At 50.6% G+C, this 12,618-nt stretch overlaps 1 protein-coding gene across 3 annotated transcripts in view; it reads right to left on the reverse strand.

Moving 5' to 3' along the window:
• Positions 1–391: 391 nt before the first annotated feature.
• LHFPL4 (LHFPL tetraspan subfamily member 4) overlaps positions 392–12,618 on the reverse strand; it is a 64,465-nt gene continuing 52,238 nt past the window's right edge. The window contains exons 2-4 of one of the 3 annotated variants that reach the window (XM_005296004.4): positions 10,335–10,571; positions 6,922–6,938; positions 392–3,402 (exon numbers count right to left, since the gene is read on the reverse strand). In XM_005296004.4, the coding sequence (XP_005296061.1) occupies positions 3,394–3,402; positions 6,922–6,938; positions 10,335–10,571 (263 nt within the window). In that variant the 3' untranslated portion in view covers positions 392–3,393. The other 2 variants (XM_065552863.1, XM_008173347.3) reach the window with 2 other exon arrangements.

The raw sequence follows: 12,618 nt of genomic DNA on the forward strand, positions 1-12,618 counted from the left end.
GTGCTCTGGCCGGTCGGCGCCCTCCCCTGCCGCACTGCGGGGGGGGGGGGGGGGGGACTTTTTTGCCTAAGGCGGCCAAAAAGCCCGAGCCGGCCCTGCTTTGACTGAATAACTGCTTCCAATTATTTTCCCCCAGCTGTATTGGCTGCATTCTTACAGACTGCTTCTTGGTCTGTTGCAACCTGCCCATATTTCTATCCTTTCCATATTCCTTCGTATTAGTTCTTTGCCCTTGTTGATCTTTGCAACTCCTCCCAAGTTAGTACGCTCGCCTCTCTGAATTTAATATAGGAGTTCTTTGTCAATAATCTCAGATTCATACCAGTCCCTTGCTGGGCACTGCCCCTCATTAAACATATTGCCAGTCTCACGCCACACCACAGGGTTCCGATCCAATCCAGTTTGAATTATATTTTCCAGTAAGGTTTTGTGAAACACTGTATCAAACGTTGTACTAAAATACAGATATATTACAGCTACTGTATTCCCTTCTCCACTTCAATCAACAAAACCAATCACATTTGTCTGACACGAGCTGTAATTTGTATCCCCCATATGCAGAATCCGCTAGGTCAGTGGTTCCCAAACTGCTCTGTGGAGAACTGGCTGGTTGCTGGGTGTTGGCACCATCTCCTTGTTTCTAGCAGCTAAATTGCTTTAAGAGAAATTTATAAATTCACCCAGTATTTTCCTGTTGACTTCTCCGCATAAGCAGTAGCAGTCATTGCTACAACAATGTTATGCTGATTGTGAACGGAAGGGGAGAAGGTGCTGGAGGTGGTGCTTACGAGGAGCGTGTCAATAAGAGACCTGTGAGCTGTAGCCCATGCTTTGGGTGTTTGAGAACCCCTGCTTTAGATATTTGCGGGTTTGTGTTTGTGTATTTTTCTTAATATTTGCTATTATTTTAGTGGAACAGAGGTTAGACTTGTTGGATAGGAACTGCCAGGATTGCACTCATCCTGTCAGAAAATTCACTGCTACATTTGCTTTTCTTCTATTCTCCACACCTTCTGATTTCGCCGGGATTTTTCAGAAAAATTCTCAGTGGTTCAGTAAGGGAATCAACTAATTCCCTTAGTGCCCAGGGCTGCAACCCAGCCAGAATGGCTGGCTTTGTATGTGTTTGCCTCTCCCCAGCATCCCCTTAACTGCCTCTTATTCAATGTATATTTACAAAGTCTTTGTTGCTTCCTAGTTGCCCAAATCTCTTCCCTTCTCATTGCAGAGCGAGCTTTCAGAGAGCAGTAAAATAGGCCTGACCCCTGGAGTCACCAGGACTCCACCACCAACCTGCTTTCCGCCTGGAGCTGCTTCCCCTGGTGGGTTTGTGAAAGCTCCTTTGGTAGCATCAACTTACTTTGATTTCTTCTCTTCCCTGCAGAATCTGCATATCCCTGTTTGGTTCCTTCCTTCTCTTCATAACAACAGCTGCCCCAACCATGACCCTGATTTCAGTGCCGTCAGCTCCCTTGTGCCTCTACCCTGCCCCAGTGAAATACCAGCTTCTCGCTCTGCTCCCCATCTCAGGCAAGCTGCCTCTCTGTTAATAACGGGCTCTTTCCCCTTGACATTTCTCTCTTTCACACACACACCCCACCCCCTCATGTGCCCTGTCCGGCTGCTTCTAGCTGCAAGGGTACTTGGATGTTTCCCCTTCCTACTCCACCTTCAGGCGGTGGCTGAAGAGACCATCTCATGGTTGCCTCCAGCTTTGCATTCACACTTTCAGTGCTAGTGCTTAGAACTTTATTGCATTGCCAAGGACTGCATGCTTTCTGGTGCTGTTGGCTTATAAAGCCTGTGCCCATGGGACTATGAGGAACACAAGAAACCTGACACACTGACCTGGCCAGCAAACCCAGATCCCTAGCCAGTGGGATTTGGTGTGGGGCGGGGGTGTGTGTGAGAGGGCCTCTCGCTCTGCTCCAGCTAGATGGTGTGATGTGGGCACATTGGTCTCGCAGTGTGTGGCTAAGGTTTAGCTCTAGTCTGGGGAGCTGCTGTCACTATGGTTACTCTGGGTGACTTTCCTTCCATTTCTCAGCCCTCAGCTCTGCCCGTGGGATGGTGGATTCTACGATGGGACAGGAAATGGCACCATTCCCTGCAAGGGGCACTGCCTTTCAGGGCTCCTAGCTTGGAGGCTTCGAGAAAGCCAGCCTGGGAGGGATTCGTGTCTCTTTGGGCATGGGGAGTCCCTGCGGCATTCTGCCTCTCCTGACACTTGGCCACAGACCGTTCAGGCACTCAGCCCTCCGCAGCCTGGAGCTGGAGCCTGTGAGGGGCAGGGCTCCTGCAGCCGAGGGGGTTCCGGGAGAGACCCCCTCCCTCTGCTCCATTGCCCCCTCCTCCAAGGCTGGCCCTGAGGGAGAGGTGCCAAGTTGCAGCTTCGCTTATGCCAGTGGAGATAAAAGCACCATATATGTTGTGATGGTATTTGGCACCAGCCTGAGACCGAATCAGAGGGGGGAGGGCCCCGGAGAGGGAACAGACCCAGCAGCAGGGGAGGAAAGACTCCCATCCCCACCCCAGGTGTGGTTTGCATTTCCAGGTGCTCCACCTTACAAGGGGCCTGGCTGGGTTTACATTCAGTGCCAGATGTCTCGGCAGCCGCACAGGCTGGGCCAAGCAGTGAGGGCCACTCGCAGTAGAGGGAGCGGGGGGGGGGGGGGGGGGCAGGCCTTCTATCCCTACAGTCTGGGATGGGGAGGGAGCGTCAGTCTGCAGCCCCTCCCGCCATGCCAGGCAGGATGGAGGTAAAGTACAAAGTCACGGTGGCTGGAATCCCCAGGGGACTCAGAGTCACTTTACCCTGTTCAGAGAAGATTCATTTACACATAAAAGTATGAAACGTTCCAGTCTCAGGTGCTGGGTTTCCCCAACAGCAGAGTGCAGAAAAGCTGAGCTGTACAAAACAGGGCTCCTGGCCGAGTCTGCAGTCCTGGGGGCGTCCCAGACAGACTGTGGCTTGCGCCAGCTGCATAAGGAAATGATATGGAGGAAACTCAGCTGGAAGCGTTCTCCGGAGGGAGCATGGAAATTCCAGAGGTTCTTGGGAATGTAGAAATCTGTTAAAAACTCTGTCTTTTTCCTTGAAACAAAACTGCAGTTTGTTGCTCCTCTTGAAGCAGGTTCAGGGGGATTTGGCATCAAACTCCCTCCATCTACAACCCCCGAGCAGGGGGAGGGAGCCAAAGCTGGTGAGTCGCATGAAATGGATGGGCCGTCATGGACACAGGGCAAGGTTGGCAAATCCCCAGAGAGGTTGGCAGATTCTGAGGCTTCGGGTTGACGTTATGGAACCATCGGCAGCAGAAAGAAGGCAGGATAGAGAGAGAGCGTCTGAGCCAGGTACCAGTGAGATAAGGGCCCTGCTGCCTGTTCTCTACATTATATCCTCTGTGGAGAGAACACAGAGAATCAGCATGTGCCAGGCCACAACACCTACAGCGCCAGAGCCCCGCACGGCAGTGCCAGCACCCCGAGGGGGCTGACGTAACAAATCGTAACAATCAGAGCAGCCGGGCAGGGGGACACTGGGACCAGCTTCCTTGCGTGCCTGCAGACCCAGCAACTTCCCAGGGAAGGAAGGGCCCTTGCAGCTTGTGTCAGTCCCTGTATTCCTGGTACCTCTTTAGGGCCCCGTGCAGCCCCTGTGTGGAACTGGCCCCGTTTCGCCCACCTGCATTTCTAACGTACTTGTCACTGGCCCTACGATCCTTTCCCAGCTCTTCCGCTGGCCAACTGGAAATTAACCCTTGGAGAGGACGTGTGGAGATCTCAAAGTCACGGAGGGGCCCAGGAGCTTCCTAGGATCCTTATCCAAGCGATACCCAGAAACTCCCGGCACAGGGAGGGCATTGCAAGGTGACGGGCAAATTGGGAGAGAATCTCGGCCAGCACATCAGTGACCGTCCCTGCCTGAGCCGCTGTTGAGCAGGGCACACAGACCCCATCCCCCTCCAGCAGCGGGGAGTTGAGGACACTCTGCTGGGGCCGGGTCGGTTCTCACCTGCTGTGGGGGAAAGCGGCTCCTGGCAGGTGAGGTGAGTTACACCGGGACTGCTGCTGTGCAGCCCTCCCTGACCTGGGGTCAGCAGAAGCTTGTTACTTTTATGGGTATAACTGTGTAGCTCTAAGCGACAGTCGTCCTTATAGGCCCGAGGGGATACGCTGCGCCACTCCTGCTCTGCAAAGAGGCCCTGCCCCAGGCCTGCTGCATTCTCAGCCTGGCTCCTTCCTCACACCTTGGGGGGTCCAGTACAGCAGCATGTGACACCATCACAACTCAGCCCCACTGCTTGCCAGTGCGACACCCGGATGCAGCCCTTTCACGCAGTGTCAGGCCCTTGCTGCCTCTGACCCACCCCACACGAAGTCCCCTCCCTTCCAGCTTCTCTCACCTGCTGCCAGGACAGCTGGGAGGGAAGGGTGGGCATTCGCCTCCACCTGTGAGTGCTGGAGGCTCTCCACACACCCCCGTGTGCTGTCAAGCTGCACGGGGAGCACTCCTGGGACGAGCCTGGGATGGACTAACCCTTTCTGTTGTCCCACAGCCCACCCTACTCAGTCAGGAAACACAACCTCTGCCAAAGCTTGCCTGATTCAGCTTGCCAATAAAACTGTAAGCATATGCCAGATGCATTGGATGTAACATCCCGGGGAGGTAAGGGGGCCCACTGGTACGGACACACATAGAATAGCACATAGTTAATTGTCTTTCTCTGACTCATCCTTTCCATGTTGCTTGTTGTCTTTAGACTGAGAGCTCATCGGGAAAGTGACTGTCTCTACATCCCGGGTCTGCACCAGCCAGAGTGACACGGCCCCCCACACCACCTCAAGAGTGAGGCCCCAGGTAACCCCTCCCAGTACACATACCCCTCCAGCACCCCCAAATACTCCTCCCAGTGCACACCCCTCTCCGGCACCCCCCATGTACCCCCTCCAGCACCCCCAAATACTCCTCCCAGTGCACACCCCTCTCCGGCACCCCCCATGTACCCCCTCCAGCACCCCCAAATACTCCTCCCAGTACGCACCTCCCCTCCAACACCCCCCCCATGTGCCTCCTCCAGCAACCCCAAATATTCCTCCCAGTACACACACCCCTCCAGCACCCTTCAGGTAGCCCCTCCAGCACTTCCCAGTACATACAAACCCCTTCAGCACCCCCCAGCTGTACCCCCTCTCCAGCTCTCCCTCTGGCAGTGGCCTCATTTTGGGAACCTGAAATATGGTAACCCTATGTACAGCACCCAGCACCACAGGGCCTTGATCCTGGCTGGGCCCCTCGGTGCTCCTGGGATATAAATAGTGAATGGAGTCCTGGGTGATCCTGTCCTCTCCCGTCATGGCAAGATATTCATTCATTAGACCAGTCAGAGTGTGAGGAGCACAGCTGGAGCAAGGCATTAGCTTCAGACAGGCTGTGGAGTGGTTCAGAACAGCAACCCCTTCAGGCCTCTTACTGACAGAGAAGGGACAGGCATGAAGGGCCTCCACCCCGCCACTAATGGGGACATGTCAGAACTAGCCACATCTCCCCTCAGACTAATGCGATTGGACAGAACTGAACCAGCCCAACCCTTTCCCGCTCCCCACACGCACTGACTCGGGGGTGACCGCTCTTGGGAATTAATTGAGTTGCTCAATTTTGAACCTGTAGGAAGAGCTCTTGTTATGACGTGAATATCTCCGTTCCCCCAATTTTCAGGGTTGGTTACATATGCAGAGCTCTGGTTGACAGAGACCTTCTTCGCCACAGCCCTGCCGTTATGTCAGGCCCTATGTGAGTACAAAGGAACAGGGGATCCTGGGGAAGTGGGAGACAGAGTGTCAAGGGGATCAGGGAAGAGCTGCTGCTGCCTACAAGGGAGGTCCCAAGGCGGTGTAGGGAAGAAGGGGATGTAGTTGGAGCTGTGGGAGGGAAGCAGTAATTCTCCAAGTTCTCCCCCAGCAGCAGGTGGTCTCGGGGCTGTGGGAGCGAAGGATAAAGAAAATAAAAATGAAGTATTCTCAGCAATTTGCGCAATTAATTATAATTAGTCATTTTTAAAATTTAGATAATGTTTTGGAGAGATTATTGGATGATTACATACTGGATCAAATTACATATAAAGGATGGAACGCTTTTAAAAAAATTGAAATGCATTGAAGATGGGAACTGATTATTTTTAAAAAGTCCAGGATTTTAAACCAAATTACCGCACTCAGAATGGGTTGTGAAGTTAGGCCAAACTGTGGCCTAAACCAGCAAATCTGTTTAGTCTTAAAGCCTCAGTCTTGAACTTCGTGCATAGTGTCCATCTAGCTTAGGGTCCGTGTGGCAGCCCATCGGTTCTGAGATGGGTGCAGGAAATTTCCAAGAGAATCTCATGGTTCTTTGTGCCTGATTTCTGAAGGCACTGGTGATCGGGCAGGAGAGTGCAGTGGGACGGGTCAGGGAGTCAAGACAGTAGTTAGGAAATGGATGGTAGTTCCCCACCTCACAGGTGAGGAGAGAGTGAGTGGACTCCCATCTGAGCAGCCAAGGAGTGGTAGGCATGTCTGGGGGCATTAAAGGTTGTCTTTTCAGCCGGACATTTTCTCACACACACACAAGGGAGGAGCAGAAGGGAGTTGAGACGTCAAGACAGGCTAAATATGATTTGATTAAAAAAAAAAAAAAAGAGAGAGAGAGACTTACGATTTGGGGGCTAATCTCAACATCTTTGGGGTTGACTCAGGATTTTTGATCCTGTAAGGTTATTAGTACTGCTACAGGGACAGAACAGAACCAGGCCCTAGGCCCCCCACACATGCAGACAGAACAGAAATAGTCCCAACACCCTTCTTCTCCCTGCCCCCCGGCACACACACTAACTGGACAGGAGGGAACCAGGCCTGGTGGACCACGCTACAACACACAGAACTTACCGCAGTGCCAACAAAATCTGTGAAAAATATAAAAAGAGAGAGAGAGAGAGAGAGAGAGAGAGAGAGAGAGAGTTAGGAGTCTGCTCTGGGTCCGACTCAGCGTCTGCTTCCTCCTGGCTGCACGGCCGAGGGTGTAAGGGGTTCCTGTGGCACATCTCCAAGCTCTCTGGAGCTGCTCTGAGTTTAAACTCATGACTCATTAGTCTACATCCTATTGATCTGGTCTTGGTTTAGATGCAGTGGGTCCAATACTGCGTGGTTCTACAGTCTCCTACGCCTCCCCTCCCGATGATTTGGCTGATTTGCACCAGTGTAACTGGGAGGGGAATGTAGCTCCCTGGATGGAACGGTCAATACACCACAGAAGCACATATAGTCTGATCCCTATTAAGCAGAGTGCACCTGCTTAAACATGCGTGCACAGAGCCTGTAGCCAGAGCCCTCCATGCTATATGCAGATATTTTTATGCACACACCTCTGGCCATAGACAGATTGCTATATGCACAGTAACACACACAACTCTCCAACCCAGGTCTGCAGAGCCCTATCCCCAACTGAGGCACAAGGGGAATCTGGTCTCATTTGTTCCTATGTTTCCCTCAGACTGTTCCCATTGAGCTTCAGCCCGGCCCTGGACGGACCCTCGTCTCTGGGCTGGGTGTTTTTCAGTCTCTGTGACAATAGAAAAGTATGGGGCAAATTTCAGGATCTGTTTTTCTCTGTCAGAGGGAAAACTATTTCTGACATCAAAGAGCTTCCCTGCTCCTGAGGGGAGACCCGTGTTACAGCTGAAAGGGCCCCGTCGCTGTTGTGCCAGGAGGAAGGAAGCAAGTCTGTGGTCAGAGTATTGACCTACTGGGTAGTTCCCAGTTTTTCAGACAGCGAGGGCACGAGTACAGTTAAACGAACTCAGCCATGATCTAGTTAAAAAATCCCTAATGGGACTGGTATTTATGTATCTGGCTTTGTCCATAATGAACAGCATCTGTAGCTAGTATCTCAGGACATCATAAAACAGCACCACGTCAAACAGCACCACTCCTAGGGAGAATGGGTATTCAAAGAACTCACTCGAGTTCCACTAGCGCTCCCAGAAAGAGGATGAGGCAGGAATCAGAGATGAATGTGGGATCTATGAAGCTACTCCTGTGTGGCAGCTCACTTCTAGGAGTTTGCCTAGCATTGTGGATAGAGGCATGTTGCACACACACAGCTGCATGAACTCACACACAAGCACTGAGTGAGACGTCCTACATATATTTCAAAACCCCTTTAAGCAGATTTCCTGCCTTTTACAGTTACAAGAAACATGGCTTCTCTGAACTATTCCTTGTTTGATGTGGATCCGTCCTACCATCAAACATTTTTGTGAATTTCTGTAACTTGTTATTGTAGAGACTCTTTGATTTGATCCCAAGAAAAACCTGGCTGTGCACCATCTGCAAAGGGCAGCCTGGTGCCTGATGGCACCACAGCTCGCTGGGCAGTTTGAAGCTCAAAGAGCTCCTGTTCCCATACAGAAGCGTGGGCCGAGCATTCAGAGGCTGCATGCAGAGTGGCCCTGGAACAGATGGGGGTCAGTGAACCTCTCCCAGTCAGAGGGGAGGGGACAGGGATTCAGTCAGACCTAGGCTCCCACCCACCCTAATGCACCTGTGCTCAGAGCCTCTTCCCTTGGCTTCCATCTAGCCATGCCCACTGTAACTCTAGGGTTAATCCAAACAGATGGTGCAAACTCCAAGGCCAGTAGATTGACTGTGATTAATTACATTTCTCTTCTGGCCTTTGTTCAAATTTCAGTGATGCCAAGGACGGGAGACACCGTAACCAGCTGAGCAAAGCACAGACAGAATCAAGAGGGCACAGAGAGGAGGACGGGTGCCACAAATGAGAGAATGAGCAAGATTGTTCCTGCACCAGTTATGGGAGGAATACAAACCCTCCTGCTCCAGGGAAGAGACCAGCCTCTGACTGAGGAGTTAGGAAGAAACTTCCCCTATGAGCAGGATATGCTCTAACTGCCCATTCAGGGGCTATCACGCCTTCCTTGGCAGCCACTGGGCCTGGCTGCTCTCAGCAATAGGAGATTGGGCTACATGGACCTGTGAGGACTGCTCCCACCTGGCCATTCCAGTATTCCATATGGAAACTGCACTGGCTAATCTGATTGGCTGGGGGACCGAGCCACGCACCAATCTGATCGCGGGCTGGGTGGCCATTCTTCAAAAATAAACAAATATTCAGCCAATCACAAATCAGATTTTATTTTCAGAAATGCTATGATTATGGATAAACTGGAATCTGACTGGCTGAAGCACCCTATAAAAATGTACCTAAAAATGTATAAATCAATCCAAATGCAGTAGGGACATTAGCCTTTTGGTGTCATTGGACTCTGATCTTGGCATGGACCAGCAGAGAACTTTGCCCTCTTACAGCACGAGGGACACCTTCTCTTGGGAACACATTATGCTCCGCTGACGCTCCTGCCACAGTGACTCAGAGGGAAGCTGGTTTGCGAGTAATGCTAACTGTGCCCTGTCTGTGACAGAAAGTCATTAAACCCCCTTCCTGCCTCCGGGGATCTGAGGGAGGCAGCAAGGGAGGGGCCAGAGGCGCTGGGGCAGAAGTCTGTCATACAGGGATTCCCCACCCCAATGCACAGATGAATGAGCCGCTTTCCCTGCTCTGAACAGTGGCTGACCTCCTTGTCACAGACCCAACTGAATGCCTAGAGCTGGAACCTGCCTGGCGGCTGCCCCCAACAGATAGGACTGGCTGGGGGACTCTGTTAGGGTTAATTGGGAATGTCCCGCTTGCCCTGACCTTTGTAGAGCCGTTTGGAAGCCTGTCCCCTGGAGCAGGTTCTTGTGCTGGCTGGAAAGCCTAGGGCCTGTAAAATATTTATCAGGTTTTACTGTGCTCCACAGAGTGGCTCAGTGTCCTTCACTGCTCTCCTCTCCTCCCCAGCTGACCCTATTTATAGGGTTAAATGTGGGCAGGTCGGGACCTGGCTCCAGGAAAACCAGAGAGAGAGAGAACAGGAATGTGTGTAATGTGTGAAGGTTCTGCTTGCATATGGCTCTGCACAGACCCTGGCAGCTACTTGCACCCGCAGCAGGAGGGGACTGGCACCGACCCATATATCTGGCCAGAGACTTGGGCTTATTTTTCAGGCTTCAGCACTTTTGGTGGCACCATGGCTGTGAAAGAGATGCTGACCAGATGAGAAGAGGAACAGAGATACAGCACAGTCTGGAGAGGGTGGAGCTGGAGTTCTTAAGTCCTACCACTATCTGGATTCATGTAGGCAGGGAGAGGGGCTGGAAAGGGCTCAGCCAGGAGAGAAACCTTTGCGATGTCCTGTTGTGGAGGGATGGGAGCTGCAGCTAGGGGCAGGAGTGGTTCTTACCTTTGTTCTCTGTCTTGAGCTCCTCATGAAGCAGGTCATTTTGCCGGTTGCCAAGGACAAAGGCCAGGAAGGAGAGGATGAGGGCGTTGAGGATGCCGATAATGGCGAGGATGTAGGCCCAGCGCACAGAACAATCGCCCAACGAGTACTTCCCTGTCTTCTCCCCGCACATGTCCCTCACAGTCTCTGCATCCCAGCCATCTGGAAAGATCATACAGCCCAGCACCAGGCAGAGTGCTGGACAAGGAAAGAGGGAGACAGGGACGGGAGGGGGAGAGGAGGGTGGGGCAGGAGAGAGAGAACAGAAAGTTGATAATAGCAGGCGCTTCAATCTAGCAGACAAGAATATAACGAGATCCAACAGCTGGAAGTTGAAGCTAGATACCCTCCGACTTGAAATCACTTTTCTTTCTTTCTTTTTTTTTAAACAAGGAGAATAATTAACCACTGAACAACTCACCAAGGGAAGTGGTGGATTCTCCAGCAATGGCAATTTTCAACTCAAGATGGGATTTTTTTCTTAACAGATACAATGTAGTTCAAGCCCAGCTATTGGACTTGAAGCAGGAATTCATTCAGGGCAGTCCTCTGGCCAGTATTATGCAGAAGGTCAGATTAGATGTTCACAAGCATCCTCTGGCCTTAAAATCTATGCATCTCAACACTCTTCGACTATTAGCAAACAGCTGTGAAAGTGGCTAGTAAAGTGTGTCTCATCCCCGTCTAGTGGGTGATCCACATAGATGGTATCAGCCTGCAGCTGCTACCCCTTACTCCATTAGCCCAAGTAGTAGGGGATGTGCTACGGATCGAAAGGTTCCAACCCTGCTGATGACCCCTGTGGGAGTCAATAGGGTTCTACATGATGGGATTTCTGGGTGTATATTTTTAGTTTGCTTTCCTAAAAACCTAGGAAATTATACTTTAAAAATTATATTAAAACAATGCTATTGTGGTTGCAAAGTCAAGCACTCAAAAGTTAGAAATGCCAGAGGTAAGGTTTTCTGTCCAACCTTAATTTGGCCCCTTGTGCATATGCTTTATGATACAGTCTTTAATTACATGATTACAGGACCTTTACCTCATTCAGTGCAGAGGATGGCCCGTGGTCACTGAAGTGCTAGCCAATATCTCCTTATCATTCTTATTCAATTCATTATTAAATCAGCAGGTCCAGATAACTTGCATTCAGGTGTTTTAAAAGAGCTGGCTGGACTGTTAATGTTGATTTTCAATTAGTCTTGGAACACTGGGTAAATCCCAGAAGAAAGCGAATGTAGTACCAATATTTAAAAAGGGCAAAAAGGATGAGCAGGGTAATGGATTATTTCTGTCAGCCTGAAATCCATCTCTGGCAAGATCAAAATGGAGAGGCTGATACGGGACTGAATTAATAAAGAATTAAAGGAAGGTGATATAACTAATGCCAGTCAACATGGCTTTATGAAAAACATCCTGTCAAACTTACTTGAGATCTCTTTTTAGTAAGATGACAAGTTTGGTTGATAAAGTGTCAATGTAACAAACTTTGACTTGGTACCACACAACATTTTGATTAAAAAAATCTAGAACAATAGAGAAGTAACATGGCACGTATTAAATGGATTAAAAGCTTGCTAACTGATAGGTTTTAACTGCAAGCAAGGAATGATCATTACGGCTACGTTTTAGTCACTGTTGTTTTTAGTAAAAGTCATGGACAGGTCACGGACAATAAACAACAATTCACGGCCCGTGACCCGTCCATGACTTGTACTATGTACCCCGACTAAAACTTGGGTGCTCTGGGGCAAGGGGTGACCCGGGACCCCTGCTGGTGCTGGTGGGAGTGTAGGGGGCTGTCCTAGGAATTATTTTGTGGACGTTCTATGGCCTGTGTTATACAGGACATCAGGCTGCTGCTAGGTCATCACAATGGTCCCTTCTGGCCTTGGAATCTAAGAATGTGTGGCCTCAGGCCTTATTTACTCCCCACTATTTAAACACTGCATTGAATATGGAATGACTGATTTCCTCATGGACATTTCTATGGTGCTTCTCAGCATAGGATCTGAGACCTTCACATATTTGAATGAATGTATAATCCCAAATTGCCCAGGAGGTGGGGAGGTATTGGCCCAAAGATTAAGGACCCAATTATCAAGTATCGACTGAGTTAGGCTGCCCAATTTGAGATGGCTGGACTTGATTTTTCAGACTACTTAGCGTTATATGTAGCACTTCATAGATTAGAGCGGCACTCCCAGTGACTTCAGGTGCAGCTGAGCACTCAGCACGTCTGCCA

This window comes from Chrysemys picta, chromosome 7 (genome assembly GCF_011386835.1).
Source record: "Chrysemys picta bellii isolate R12L10 chromosome 7, ASM1138683v2, whole genome shotgun sequence".
Taxonomy (NCBI): domain Eukaryota; kingdom Metazoa; phylum Chordata; order Testudines; family Emydidae; genus Chrysemys; species Chrysemys picta.